Genomic DNA, 15068 nt, shown 5'->3' with positions numbered 1-15068 from the left:
TCATTTCCAGTAGCTAATTTGTACTATATTCCTATATTCTCAGATCTCTCCACACACAATTAAAGACTAACATGAAAAAAAGCCAAAACCAATAATTCATATATTTTTAATATATGTATTTATATTTATATTTATTATATTATCTATAATATAATTATATTATATATTTATATATTATGTTAAATATAAATATAAGTTATATTTATATATCAGTTATAAATATATATGGGTAATATATACCCATTATTGTATTGAATGGGGTATCATGATGGGGCCGCTGGAACATTGGAGAACGGGGATGAGATGTGCTTTGCAAGGGAATTGTGTCACATTGAGCTCTCAGCGAGGGAGCCCTCGGAGCTGGGAACTTAGGCATAAACAGCGGGTGCCCAAGCTGGGTGACATGGGCTGTGTTGTCATGGAACTCTACTGTGCTTGCATGTCTATGGCCATTGATCATACACATAATTGGAAAATACCTCCTTTGAGTTGTCGACCTATCAAAGCACTTCTGCCACTCGAATGGCAAATAAACTAGAAATCACTTCCTATTCTGTTACAACTGAACCTACCGTTTTAACTGCCCAAGGGCAGGGACCCATGGCTTGGAATGCTTGCTTGTCTCTGACTCCTCAAGGTAGCCACAGCCTGGCACATGTCCGACATGCAAGAGGACTGAATGAATCAATGAATGAATCCATGAATGCAAAATCAAAGGGACAGCTCCAAGTGTGTTTGGGTTCTTTCCAAAGCCCAAGACGAACCTCGGAAGGTAACAACAAGTCAGCAGAATGTGCTGCAAACACCAAAGGGTTGTGCATTTGTTTGGATTAGTGGTAGAAGTGATGGAAAGTCCGTGACCTTCTAGGAGACAGTTTTGAATGTGGTCAAGCTCTTAGTGAATGTATAAGGTCTGATGTATTTTATGATAAAACATTAATTTTTTAAAAACTTTTTTGTACCTAGAAAATTCTCTAGAAGTCCATGGCTTTTTACTCAATGGGGTAAAACACTTTTGTACTGAAAAGGACTTCTCACCACATTCTTCACCTGCAGAGTGAACCACGCTCCTCGCCACCCCCCCAAAATGGTGTATCTATGCAATCAAATCACCCTAAGGAGCTAGCTATGATTTTTAATATTTCGTTTTCTTAAACTTTTAAGGTTTCACCAAACAAAGCCGAGACAAAAAAAGATCTGGAAGACACGGTAGGTAGTTTGAAGTGTGTTCGTGTTTGGATTTGTGTCGGAGGTTGGATTTGGATTTGTGTCTGTTGCTTGGTTTCTTGAATTTTGTGGGGTGGGTGGGTGTGTACATATATATTTATATACATACTTAGCAATTTAATAGTGCTGCTCGATTATCTTTAAAATGTTTCATTTGTGTCAGTGGTATTTTAATGAAAATTTCAATGGAAAGCCTAAAATATATGCTAAGTCTGGATACATAATGTCACAATAACCAATTTCGTATATGAAATAAGAACAGAAGACTAATAACCATATATCATGTTAGTCTCTAATTGTGTGTGGAGAGATCTGAGAATACAGGAATATAGTACAAATTAGCCACTGGAAATGAGAAGGAGGTGAGCCGCAATTTAAAGTAGAAGTGAGCTGCTATGTTTTTGGTTTTTAAAAAATATGTTCTGTGTTTTTCATGTAATTTGGGAAAAATAAATCTCTACCACAAAGGCAATTGTTTGGTGAAATGAAAGAGTCACCATGGAACACTTGCCAAGGGAAGGAATGTTTAGAGTTAGGATGCTCTAGAGAGTCTAAATTTATTCACTGTCATCCTAGAAATCCAACCAATTCCCCTCAAATTGTGTTTGGAACAACTACTTTCTAGAGATGTTTTCCTTTACACTTGACAGAACTGATTATCCCTTAATGGAATACAAGGTTTAACTTTCACGGGAATCGTGAGGAAAGTTTAACTTGGTGACAGATAAGTGTCTTGCGCCCTTCTTTTGATAACTGAAAGTGCTTTGAAAGACACTGGGACCCAATAAATGGCTTGGCCAACCCGGCACATCTGTTACCAATATTTGAAGGGGCCAGGTCGGGAAAAGGATCCTAGAATTTATCTCGAGGCCTAAGTTTGAGCTCTAGTCCAGCCACACAGTGGCTGTGTGATGTGATCCAAATCCATCTGAATCCAAATTTCAACATCTGCAAAACCAGGACAAGAAAAATTCTGTCTCCCCACCCCAGCATTGGATGAAGGTGTGCAATGCCTGGTAAACCATAGAACTCTATTCAAATGTAGGTGATCCCTATTTCCATAATGGCCACAAGATGTATTGGACGCCGTGATTACATTTGCAGTGTCTTGATTGGTTCTTCTACAATGTTCTTCTTCCATTAGAAAAAAAATATACCTCTGAGGTATCTATATGTGTTTTCCTATAAAATTAGTCTTTTGCTACAAGGCAGCTAGGGTCAAGTTCAATGAATAGTTGGGTCCAAATGTTTCTCTTTTGATTCTTGTGTCTTGCATTGTTTGAAGCCCCATAGTCAGCACAATAGGCTATAAACAGTGGGGTATGTGGGTGTGTTGTGTGGCTTCCCAAGTGACCTGATGCACTCATTCTCCTCAGCTGCCCATGCACCAAGACTCTTCCCCACCAGAATGTGGCCCCAAGTGCACATATCCAGCTGATAAAATCTCACTACCTCGCCCGGAGAGATCAGGGTCACTGCTAGCAGAGCGGAGTCTCAGGGGAGGGTTTGTGAATGTAGGTTGTCTATGACACAAACCACCTCTTTCCACAAACCTGCATTCTTAACATCCTTTATTTGTACAAAACTTCTTAGATTCTTGCTTTTGAAGCATCTACACTGTTCATCTTCACATTTCACATTTGGCCCTGACAATTTTGAGCACACTCCACACCCTGCACAAAATCCCCAGCCATTTGTAACTTGAGTCGACAATTCTGAGTGGTTGTTGCTGGGCTGTCTCAGCTCCAATCTCCCCCGACTTTGGCTCAGTGGACTGGCGCATGGTAGACACTTCTCCTGTCTGGGAGGGAGATCTGCCCATATAGAAGCCAGCTGGAATTTTTGCGGGTAACACTGCTCCCCTGAAGTTCCTAAGATTGGTTGGAGAAAGAAAGCCACTCGAGGCAGGGTTTGCCTTGACTCCAGGATGCAAAAATAAATTCTTTGTTTTCATGTATCTTTTTCTTTCCCATGACAATAGCATTTAGATATTTAAAACTATCAAATAAGAACTGTGCTCTCTCTTTTTCATCTGAAAAAGACGGAGCTTAGATGTCCTGTCATTGTCTTTAGCAAATGGAGCTGTGTTAATCTGGGTCATTTAAATAGGTCACCCTGATGAAAAACAACTGTACTTGAAATGGACTGTGAATATGCTGTGTAGCAAATTGTCTTGGAGAGTCTCAAAAAGAGAAACATCCGCCTGATTGAATGCTGTGGTTGAGAGGTGGGGGTGATATAACAGAGTTAATTGTCAAAGTGCTTCAATGCGCTTCAAAGCAACAGGGGGGGAAATGGATTTTGTTTAAAAACAAAGTTCTAAGGCGTCACTGCTGTTGCCCGAAAGGCATCCAAAGCAGAAAGTGTCTGTGATGGCCAAGCGGGACAGAAGACCTGTGAGAACCAAGCTAAAGGCACCAAGAAAAAGCACCTGCACAGCCCCAGGCTAGGATTCGCATTTAGAAAATTCCTTAGGCATAAGGTCTGTATCTTGTTCAATTAGAAAGAAAAAAAAGAAGAAGAACCCTGGTCTTCATCACATGGTACATGTGGCTGTCCTTTGTCCCCTCAGCTCCACTTCAGGGAAGACAGCCTTGTGTGGGTGGGGTCATGAAAGGGAATTAAAAATGATGTGAATCAAATTTCATTGATTCTTTTAAGTCTCCGTAATTACAAACCAACATCTGACTAGTTTTTTCCTAGTGTGGACCAGGGTTCTGAGATTATGCTTCTAACTCAGTGTTTCCCAAATGTCGAAAGTATGCATACCATCTTCATCATTTTCATCACATATATATTCAGTAGTTGATCTTTTTATATTACAATGGACTCATATCTTATTTAAAGATATCTTTAAAGAAAGCTTTGTATTATAACATACATGGAAAACTGGAGTCATTTTTCATAAAGAGGTAACCATTAATATGGCTAATAAAAGAAATAATTACATTCTAGCTACCTTCTCTGTGTTAAACTCCAAATATAATGCCTTTCTAGCTTTATTAAGATGCAATTTGCCAGCAATAGAAAAATGTTAAAGACGTACCAGCATCAGACTTTTTCCTCCAAATGTTCTTAGAAAGATTAGATGAGAGTTGGGAAGGAAAAAAAAAATGTTTTCTCCATTTTAATGTTTTTTTAACTTGGTATCTCTGCTCGACCTAAAATTATCTGTGATCCCACCAATGGTATGCTTCCTACAATTTGGGAAATACTTTTCTAACCTCAAGAAAATAATTTTATCTTTCTGTGGTCTGTTCCGTCCATTCTCCATCTTAACTAAGCTCATACTGACCCAAAACAAAAGCCCAAGCACAACAAAAACAATGAATGAAGGCAGAGCAATTTCTATCTCCATGTCCTCTCCAAGTGAGGGCAGCACAGAAGTGAGCTTTCGAGGTTTCACTTTTTTAATGTCTAAGAAGATGCCAGTGTTTGCCTGAAACCAGCGGTTAAGATCCCTGAACCGCGCCAGCATGCTTGGACATTTGTTTAAAACATCAACCATTCACCACTAAGTTGAATAAACTTATTAAAAAAAAAAAAAAAAAAAAAAAAAAAAAAAAAAAAAAAAAAAAAAAAAAACTTCCCCAGCTGGATGTTAAAACCCCAGGATTGTGTATGCAAATAAAAACTCCATAGAAAGATCTCCTGGCTGAATCTATATTTGCATAAGCAAACTATGTAATGAAGTTACCCTTTAATTTCCATACAGGCTTATTTTGTTTTCTAAAGACAGAAGGGGTGGAAGGATAGAAATTGCAGTGGGGGTGGGTAGAGATTAAAAAGTGGTACCACTGTACATGGGACACCATTTGGTAACTGCTAGTGAAGTGTGTCGTAGACCTTGTGCAAAGAAACCCAGCTGAATTCCCACTTGGAGCCTCTGTGAGTTGGGGGCCTTGAAAGTTTACAAAGTGTGTGACTTTCCCCCTCATATCTGTACCTCAGATGGCATTCATTTCATGCACAGCTTAGTTTCCAGAATCTCTTTCCTCCACAAAGGGGGGACCACCCACGTTCCCTATTCCCAAGGTCCTCCCGGACCACTGGCCTCACCTCCTGCCACTGAGTTGGGTTTTGGGCAAAGATAGGATTCAGGGGAACGCTGGAGCTGGTGGGTGGGGAGGTGATGGTGGTAGGAGCAGCTCCCCTTTCCGGACTTTAAGGTTTTGCCTTTTTTAGGTAAAGTAAGGAGATACTTCCCAAATGTTCCCAGTTCTCATTCACACAGCAGTTTGGTAGAGCTTCTTGGCTTTTACCTCATTTTATAATTCTGTCATCCAAAAAGATAGGAAAATAGGGCCATTAAAACTGAGCACACAGATTGTCGCATGGTTACAGGAGGTGTGCTGCTCATCCTCAATTTCGTTGTAACCTAGTACGGAAAAGAGGAAATCCAAGAAAATTTAAGGATAAAAACATCATCTGCTGGTTTTGCAATTTAAAAAAAAATGCAGTGGTGACTGATTGTGATCAACCCCTAGATTCATTTCTCTGTATTTCACTTTTTCTTCGTGTAAAAGGGATTTTCTTAAAAATGTTCTTTCTTAGCTTAAAAAAGTGGGGAGTCCCAGAATTAATAAGTGAAATAAGCTTATAATTATAAATAATGAAAGTGTCAGCTTTCCTTTGCTGAACTGAGATCTTTTTCTCTTGGCTTAACCACCTGATGCTTCAGAATCAGACTTCTTCACATGTTCTTCAAACATTGAACATGACAGCATGCACACAAGGCAAGGCATTGTTTGAGGATATTAATTTATTTTTTTTTCTTTTTGCCATGCCCAGAAATGCTCCTCTCCCCACTCAGGTTTTCCTGATTCCAGCTTGTCTGCAGGGCAGCTAAAATATTAGTGGCTGGCTCATGTGATTCATAAGCTCTGCCGCACACTCATTGTTTTCCACTTCTTGGTGCAATGTTTACACATCTAACTAACCCCTCCCCTCTCCCACCCCCAAATGTGAAACAAGAAGAAAATGTACTGGGGAAGAAGGTAAGGTCATTTGCTCTGCAATCTCCAAATCTAATACGTTAGAATTTCATGGGTGGCCTTGCCAGATAAAATACAGACGCTCAGTTACATCCAAATTTCAGAAAGACAGCAGATAATTCCTCAGTATGACTATAAAAAGGCCCCTGGCAGTTCTAGGGACATACATTCTTATGCTTCAAAATTATTCTGCACTGATCTGAAATTCGAATTAACTAAGTATCTTATATTCTTATTATTGAGAGTATTGGCTACACATCCGGCAATCCTCTCCATGAGGCTGACTCCCAAAACGCAGAGTTTTTGTGATCTCTTCCATAATGCAGACAAAGAGTATTAATTCAGTTGATGCTGGCGGAATGCCTCTTTGGGAAGTGCTTCTTTGGGAAGTGAAGAACTGGGTGGACAGGGAGAAAAGACTACTGGTCGTCTCTGGCTCCATAGCCAGTAAGGAAGGGGAGGGTAGATAGACACATAACATGGCAGGGTCCTGTGTGGGCATTTCTCTCTGGTCCTCTCTATACAGTTATTTAGTTATTTATTTAGTGCCTATTTTGTGGCAGACACTGGGCCTGATGGGAGCTAGGGAGGTAATGATGTCCAAAGCAATGGCTCTTCCCCTCAAAGCTCGTGGTCTGGCCAACGAGATGCATATTCAACAACTGCACGAATATATTACAGTTGTATTATTCTATATCTAGTAGAGTCATCTCCTTGTAATGTTCTTCAAGAGTCTCTGGGCATTTTCCCAGTGCAGAGAAGAAAAGTGCCCATTTCCCAATGAAACTGATGAGTGTAGATGTGTCTCTCAATCTTTTTGACATTATCACCTTCCCAATGTGAAGCTTTTTAAGCTATTTTCCCCCTGGATGGGTACAATAGCATAGGGAGTGGGGAGATCTTGGTTTGTTGGAGGGAGTGTAGGACGGAGGAGGTAGTAAGAGCTTGAGTTTGGGAATCAGGTTCCTGGGATTTTTTTTTTTTTTTAAGATTTTATTTATTTATTCATTCATGAGAGACACAGAGAGAGAGAGAGAGAGAGAGGCAGAGAGAGAGAGAGGCAGAGACACAGGCAGAGGGAGAAGCAGGCTCCATGCAGGGAGCCTGACATGGGACTCGATCCCAGGGAACGTGGGACTTGATCCCAGGTCCCCAGGATCATGCCCAGGGCTGAAGGCGGCGCTAAACCGCTGAGCCACCCGGGCTGCCCAGGTTCCTGGGATTTTTATGTCAACTCTGTCCCCTTATTGGTGTAGTGATGGGAAAGCTTTTGAGCCACGTAGGGCCAAAATTTCTCTATCTGTAAAATGAACATAATAATTAGTCCCTTCCTCATAGAACTGTTGTTAGAACATTCAATGGTTTAGAACAGTGCCTGGCACTGGTACCTTTGATTGGGATTATTAAATCAAAGTTAAAAGTTGGAAATTACATCCTTTATATTTATTTTAACCTCCTTTAATTTCACATTTGAATTAATAAAATAGTACACGCTTATAATATAAACAAATATGCATGTATTAGAGGTGTATGTTCAAACTGTTTTTACTGATGGGAACATGATCAAACCTATTTGAAGACCCATGGCCTTGATACAGAGTAATGTCCTCACAGTAAAGTACCTCTTACCAGCACCTTGATTCCTAATGACTTACATGAACATAAAATATTCTTTTGCAAAGGGAAAATATCTTGACTTTTTCCAAAATTTTAACACAAATTGCATTCGCATAGAATCTTTATAAGTAACAGAAAATTTTAAAAAGAAAATTAACATGCGTAACCCTAGCCTATGCTTATAAAAAAGAGATCTTTCACTTCTGAAATCCTGAGATCAGTCTAATTTTTTTTTTTTTAACTCTGTAGGGTGCTGAAAAGTCGCCTGCTACTTCATCTGACATCAAGTCAGACAAAGCGAACTTTATATCCCAGGAGACCAGAGGAGCAGCCAAGAACCCTACATCCACAGACACTGCAAAGGAAGCTGCCAAGGAAAAGGGAGGTCCCACCTCTCTGCCTCTGGGCAAACTGTTCTGGAAAAAGGTAAGTCCTGTTTTCAAGACCTGCAGAGTAGTTGGGGCTAGGGTGACTGGAGAAATTATTTCAGTTGGGCTAATCCATGTGCTCACAAAGTACAGAGTTTATTTTTTCTTCCCCAAAATGACTCAACTAGCCATTGAGTTGAAGACTTGTCATTTACTCCTGGGAAGCGTGAAGTGCCTATGGTGTTAGAAGCATGTGTTTCATGGGAAAGAAAAGGAAATAAACAAGTAGATTTTTTCATTCTTGGAGTCACTCCGGTTCATGACAGACAGTTGTGGTATTTCATGATTTCATTTTCTTTACAAAATGGCTTAGTACTCTGGCTTCCTCCTGGATTCCTCTGAGACTGTCCACCCCCGCCCCCCACACCGACCCTGGCAAGCTGAACCACCTCTGGGCTCCCTCTCTCTTTTCCCAGCAAGACATAATCAGTCATTATGAACCACGAAAGCTCACTCTCCTTTTGGAAAACCAAGGTGTCCACCATTCACCACCAGGACAAGCACACAATGTGCTCTGTGATAGGAGCATTCAAAATATTGTCCATTTTTTTCCCTTCTGAACTAAGGTGGCATACAAGGGAGTTTGGTGGGTGGGGCTGAGTCAGTCTGAGAGCTAGTCCTCGGTCATCATTGCTGAGCACACCCCAGCTGCCACACATGTTCAGAACTCTTGCCTCTTTTAAATGTGGCCAAAAGATGAGCAAGAAGTTGTGGGTGAGAAAGTGGAACATAATTCATAGAGCTGAAAAAAATATCTAATTAGTAATTTCTTCAAAACATCCATGCCACTTAGCATGCAGCACATGCTGCAAGTCAGGTAATGAACACAGATGCCCCTACAGTGCTTGCTTTATTCTTTGGTCCAGAATCCAGCTGGATTCTAGAACTCTTTTCTTTGGCTTTCCATTGTACAGAAATCTTCCTTCTGGGTTCAGCCCAGAACACAAACTTCAATACTTAATGAAAACTTTGGGTGATGTCATTTGGCATTCTGTTCTAATCCTCCTTCCTTCCCAACCACGAATTACTTATTTTTAAACATCTTTTATCAGCAATATAATGTAGGGAAAAGTTCCCAAGTGAATCATATGTGCATACTGGTGGCCAGGAAGATGACTTAGGCAACCCACATTCAAACATCCTTTATTTTTAAAATTATATATATTTAAAATGCATTAGAAAAACTGAGCTAGCACATTAAACTCAAGATTTAATAGACATTTTGCTCGAGGTGAGACTATATATATACATTTAGGTTAAGAAGTAATCCAATTAAAAGGAAAGTGTCACACAATGGATGTATTGATCTTAAGTACATGATCGTAAATTTGGATCCTCCAAGGAGTGACACAGACGGGATCGATATACAATAGATTTACTGTAGGAAAGCACCGAGAAGGATAAAGGGGAGGGGACAGGAGTAGGGAGAGGGAGACTTCAGACCACAATGAGGGTCTGACATGGCCGAAGGGAGACAGGGAAGGAAGGAGGAGAAGGTTGGAAAAGCCAGGGACTAAGGGTGGTGCTGAGCCAATGGCAAATCCCAAGTCCCATGTTGAGCAAGAATGGTTCCGGCATCACCTGGGAACAGGCGGCAAGAACACAGCCTCAGCATTAGCTCTGTAGCGGATGCCAAGGGGTGCAGGCCAGGAGCTGCCCTTCTAGTGGGGAAATCTGAGCAGTAAGCACTCCATAGTTGCCATAGATGGTACATGAAATGTGGCCAAAACCATATAGGAGGCTGGCAAATGACTGAAGCTTGAGGAACACTTATGTAAGTTTGGAATTGGACAGATGAGCCCTGATGAGCTGCCTCAGTTTCCTCATTTGTAAAATGTAGATAATAATAGTACCTCATCATAGAAATGAAGATTAGATGAAATTATGCCTGCAAAACCCCCAACTTCATGCCTAGAGTAAAAGTGACCAGTGAATGGCCCTTTGGACCTATGTCATTTTTCTCCCGTGTGCTCAGGAGGCTGGATACACTGACCATGGCCACCTCTCAATCTCTCCATACCCTCTGATTTGGGGAAGTTTCTGAGCTACTAAGCCACAAATACTCCATCTTTCCTTATCTTTGGGGCCTATAAGGCATACATTGATTCCTTTTTGAAATTCAAGCTATCTCCATTGGGGGGGAAAAAAAAAAAGAGAACCACTTGACATTCTTTCCCTAATGGTCGGATTTCATGTAGTTCAGTCCCGCTGTTTTTTGATTTTTCACCATTATCTGGCTTTATTTCTTTAGTAGATTATAAAAATAATGAAGAGAAGCTAAAACTCAAATCACCCATAAATCTTATTTTTCCTTCCTCCATCCGACCAGAAAGAACAGCTCTCTATGGAAGTAAAATAGGAACGATTCACTCATGCAAGAGTATTTGAAATCTCCTTTCTGCAGAGATGCTTTTGTGCTAAATGCTTTGTGCTAAGGCATTAAAAAGATACCAGCAAACAGATTGCTGCCCTTTGGTAGCTTACACTAATCTCAAGGGGTGAGGGGACTTACGTTCTAGTCAAAAACAAAAAGAACATGGTGTCTACGAACCATCTGCATATACAACGTCTTCATTTTCTTTTCTTTAAATTAGATAAGCTTTGGTTATAAAATCATTGTTGTAAAAATTCTGAAAAGCAAACAGAGAAATGCTAAAAAATCTTGATCTTTCCACTAACCCAAGCTCTCTTTCTTCTCCTCTTTTAACTGGAAAGAGGAGAAAAAATTTTTTTAATTTATTCGGAAATTTGGAAAATTTGGAAAAATTTTTTTAATTTATTTTTTTATTGGTGTTCAATTTGCCAACATATAGAATAACACCCAGTGCTCATCCCATCAAGTGCCCCTCTCAGTGCCCATCACCCAGTCACCCCCACCCCCCGCCCACCTCCCCTTCCACCACCCCTAGTTCGTTTCCCAGAGTTAGGAGTCTCTCATGTTCTGTCTCCCTCCCTGATAAGTTGACTTTGAACCATATACATCTAGAATGTGAACATCAGGAATAAAAATTTACCCCTAATGTGCTGTGGACAGGAAATTCTAAGTTATTTTGATTTGTAGTCTTGATTGCTGAAGTCATTCTGATTATAAGACAAAAATAACACAAATAGCCTTTGAGAAAATTAGTTTCAAATTAGTTGTATTTGCCAAAAAAATGTTTAAAATTCAATATCCTGGAGGACTTATGTCCCTTATTGTTCTGAGTTCTCTGGGGGTACCATTTGCTCTGTGACCTCACAAAAGTTACTCATCCTGTAAGCGTTTTCTTTTCTTCATCTGTTGAAGGAAAAGGGTTGGAATAGATGATCTTGAAAATTCTGGTATGTGGCAAATCTCATATTCCAGACAGAACCAGAAAGATTGGACTGCATAGCCTTGGACAAACTGCTTGACCCCTCAAGCCTCTGTTTCCTTTCATGTAAATAGGGACACGTTTATCTCACTGTGCTGTTATGACACTCCATTAAGCGTACACAGAGAGACCCTCAGACATAGTAAGTGCTCAACGAACAGTTTTATCATTTCTTCAGGTATGAACAGTTGTTGGTTCTGATCTAAATATCCATGTGGGGCATCAGGTGCCAAGAGCGCCCAAGGTACAAAATGAGTCTAAGACTCATGGATTCTGCTATTGAAACACCCGAAGTCCATTTGGAGGAACGAGGTAGATACACATGCATGCACGTGCAAATGTGTGTGTACCTAGGCATGCACACAATTCGTAAATAATACATTTGGAATGTCTTCAAAACAGTGCTTTTCCTGCTTTCCTTTGGAGGACACAAATGATGTCGTGCAAAATAATGGGGGTTCTGGAGCCAAAGAGACACATCATCCAATCTCAGCTCTTGCTGAGAGTTGCTGGCTGTTTGGATGTCATCGGGTCACTTAAACCCTCCATGCCTTGCTTTCCTCTGCTCTGGAAGCAAGCAGTGACACCTACCTTTTGTGATTATTGGGAAGAGAATGCAGAGTGACTAGCCCTGGTTCCAAAACAATGATGTTAGGATCCAGTGTCAGTGTGTCGTGTGCAGGTTACAAAGTGCTACGCGTGTTTAGAAAAGGCAGCAGTCGGGGTAGGTCCAAACAGACCAAAAGAACTTTAAAAATCCTCTGAATCATCTGAGTTACTTGCTTCAAGTGCAGATTCCTGTATTTGATCCCCAAATCCACAGGAATCCTGGTGAAGAGAGTCTGGCATATGGCTGGACAATTATGGCAGCACTTGAAAGGCGGGCTGAAATGTCTCGGCTTGAGGAAAGGTCTTAGGGCCGCTGTGAAATCAGTGAACTCGGAACAGCTGTCACATGATCAAAATGATGCTTCCAGAAGACCTGCTAGCAACAGGGATGTCTGTTGGCTTAAGTGCTACCATGTGACAATATTTTAAAGAAACATTCTTTCTTCATTGTACTCTTCAAAGGACAGGACCCCTTGCTCTGCAAGTTTATACTGATGCATTCAGGGGCTGTGTTTGGGTCCTTATTCTCCAAAATATAAATGCCCCAACAGGAGCCTTTAGTTTCAAACTAAAGAATTGTTGTTATGGTGAACGAGGCCGGGTAGTTTGTAGGCTCAGCAGGTAACAGCTGGATGTCCAGTTCATTGAAGAAGACCAGAAGTTTCCGTAGGCTCAACAGGTAACAGCTGGATGTCCAGTTCATTGAAGAAGACCAGAAGGTTCCGGGCTTGAGATTTGAATGGGAATCCTGAACTCTGTGCACTTCCCGATTAGCCCCTCACCTTATCATGTTCTGACTGGTGAGCCTGAGCACCCAATAAACACTTTTCACTCTGCACAGGTGGCCCTTGCCCTTAAAAAGTCTCCCTCGTCAACGTTGAAGTGAACTGCTCCGTCAGCAGCGCCGTGCAATCTCCCCACCTGCACACATTTCCCAGGTGGAAGAATCAAGTCCTCTGCCCTCCAGCCCAGAGCTTATCTATCACACGGGACCCACTGGCAGTGGAGAAAAGCGGGTGGCAATCTGGTGCCTCTGGTTTCCCCACTCATAGGCTTTCTACACATAAGGAGTAAAGGAAGAAGCTTCCTGAGGCTTTCATTTGTCATTGTGTGTTGAGCATGGAAACCATGCTGGGTGCAGATACACATGGCCTGTGAGATCCAGGCTTGGCTCAAAGGCTGGGTTCAATAGAAATACAGTTGTAAATGATCCAAGCTGAAAATCTCATCTAGAGAGAAAGCCAATCTGGTGTTGGAGAAAGAAGCTCACACCATTACTAAAAAAATGTGTTTTTAGTAATGCAAAAAAAGAGAAAAAATTAGTAAAAAACTGTTCTGACCCTTGAAATCGTCACGGCAGAGGGAAAACTTGGCTCTTAGAACCATTTCCACCACTTCCTAGCTGGACCACCTTGAACAAATGACTTTATCATTTGTTAAATGATATAGTCATTTATATATTTGATCCTATATCTCTATTTCTCGCTGTGTAGATGAGGATCACTATCCTTACCACTGGGGGCCACTCTCAGGGAGATGGTGTCTACAAAGCACCTGCATATACGATGTCTATACAGGTATACAATCTGTTTGCACAATGCAGAAGACATATTTGTGAATGCTGAGTCCTTTCTCCCCTTCCACTGAATGTTTTAAAGGTAAAAATAAACACAGGATTTGGAACAGAGTGAATATGTGGAAGAGCTCCTTGCCTGGAATCCAAGAGAAGAGAAGGTCTATGAACACCCTAAAATTATTTGCAAAATATTCTGTTTGTGTTTATTTTTCTGGGGAGAGAGGCCAGATCTGTCAAGTGAGTCACAAAGTGGTCTGTAAACACCACCACCACCACCACCCCTGACAAATTTAAGAACAACTGCTAAGATGATCTCCAAATTTGAAACTTAGCAAACTGATGGCGGCATTGACCTTTGATAGCACTGGGCCAACTGCTCTCCTAATTTGAGGCAAGTCTGCGCATGCCAGATTTCCTCCCAGTAGGGAGGAACAGTGTTTGAAGTTGGATGTGTTGGACGCCAACCCTCTGGGCCTCCATAGGAGGGTTTTAACCAAATTCAACTTTGGCGTGATGACATGATGACATTGGCCCATATTGAGCTGATGTAAGAGGCAACTTCTGACGCTGGCCACCGTGCTGCGGTCAGAATACGGCTGAAGACCCTCAGTGTCTGTTTGCTCTATGAGTACCATGGGATGGATTTCTCTGGACTTTCGGCCAGAATTTTCCTGAGCTGCTCATTTGTTTTTACCTAATGGTGACTGTGTCCTGCATGACCGATCCTTTTCCCTCTTTTCATCAACAACAACCAGAAAATGTTAAGGAAAATGCGCCACTGATCCACAGCCCAGGCTGTGGTTTGTGTTTTCTGTAGCAACCCTTCTTCTCACTCCATTGGTGTCCTGGCTGCAGCTGGGTGTTTATTTGCCCTTCGTTGCATTTTTAAAATACAGACCTATTTATATTATCTTGCTGTACTGTTGACTGTCGTGTAAACCTCCCACAAGTCCGTTTTGAAACCACGTATGCGTAAGCAATACAACGTCCAAGATGGCACCAGAGGGCTGCGAGCCCAACTAAACTCTCCATTTATGGGCTAACCTCTGACTCTTACTTTTGTTTTTATCTTCCCTTTAGTCAGTTAAAGAGGATTCAGTCCCTGCAGGTGCAGAGGAGAATGTAAGTTATGCATTAATTGGCACAACCATTCCATGCTCATCTTCCGCATACTGGACCATTGGGTATTGGCTGTGGGGCCCCGTGTTCTTGCATGCTCCAACGTCTCCCATCTGCTGTGGACTCTTTCAGCCTTTCACAGGAT

At 41.3% G+C, this 15068-nt stretch overlaps 1 protein-coding gene across 5 annotated transcripts in view; it reads left to right on the top strand.

The window, feature by feature from the left end:
- Window positions 1-15068, top strand: part of BCAS1 (brain enriched myelin associated protein 1) — a 97652-nt gene that overhangs the window by 56237 nt on the left and 26347 nt on the right. For 3 of the 5 annotated variants that reach the window (XM_077873614.1, XM_077873613.1, XM_077873617.1), the window contains exons 6-8: window positions 1165-1209; window positions 8088-8264; window positions 14885-14926. In XM_077873614.1, coding sequence (XP_077729740.1) covers window positions 1165-1209; window positions 8088-8264; window positions 14885-14926 — 264 coding nt within the window. Of the gene's footprint in view, window positions 1-1164; window positions 1210-3574; window positions 3710-8087; window positions 8265-14884; window positions 14927-15068 lie in introns of all 5 variants that reach the window. The other 2 variants (XM_077873615.1, XM_077873618.1) reach the window with 2 other exon arrangements.

This window comes from Canis aureus, chromosome 26 (genome assembly GCF_053574225.1).
Source record: "Canis aureus isolate CA01 chromosome 26, VMU_Caureus_v.1.0, whole genome shotgun sequence".
NCBI classification, from domain to species: domain Eukaryota; kingdom Metazoa; phylum Chordata; class Mammalia; order Carnivora; family Canidae; genus Canis; species Canis aureus.
Note: the sequence above shows the minus strand (reverse complement) of the source record. Positions and strands in the feature narration are given on the sequence as shown.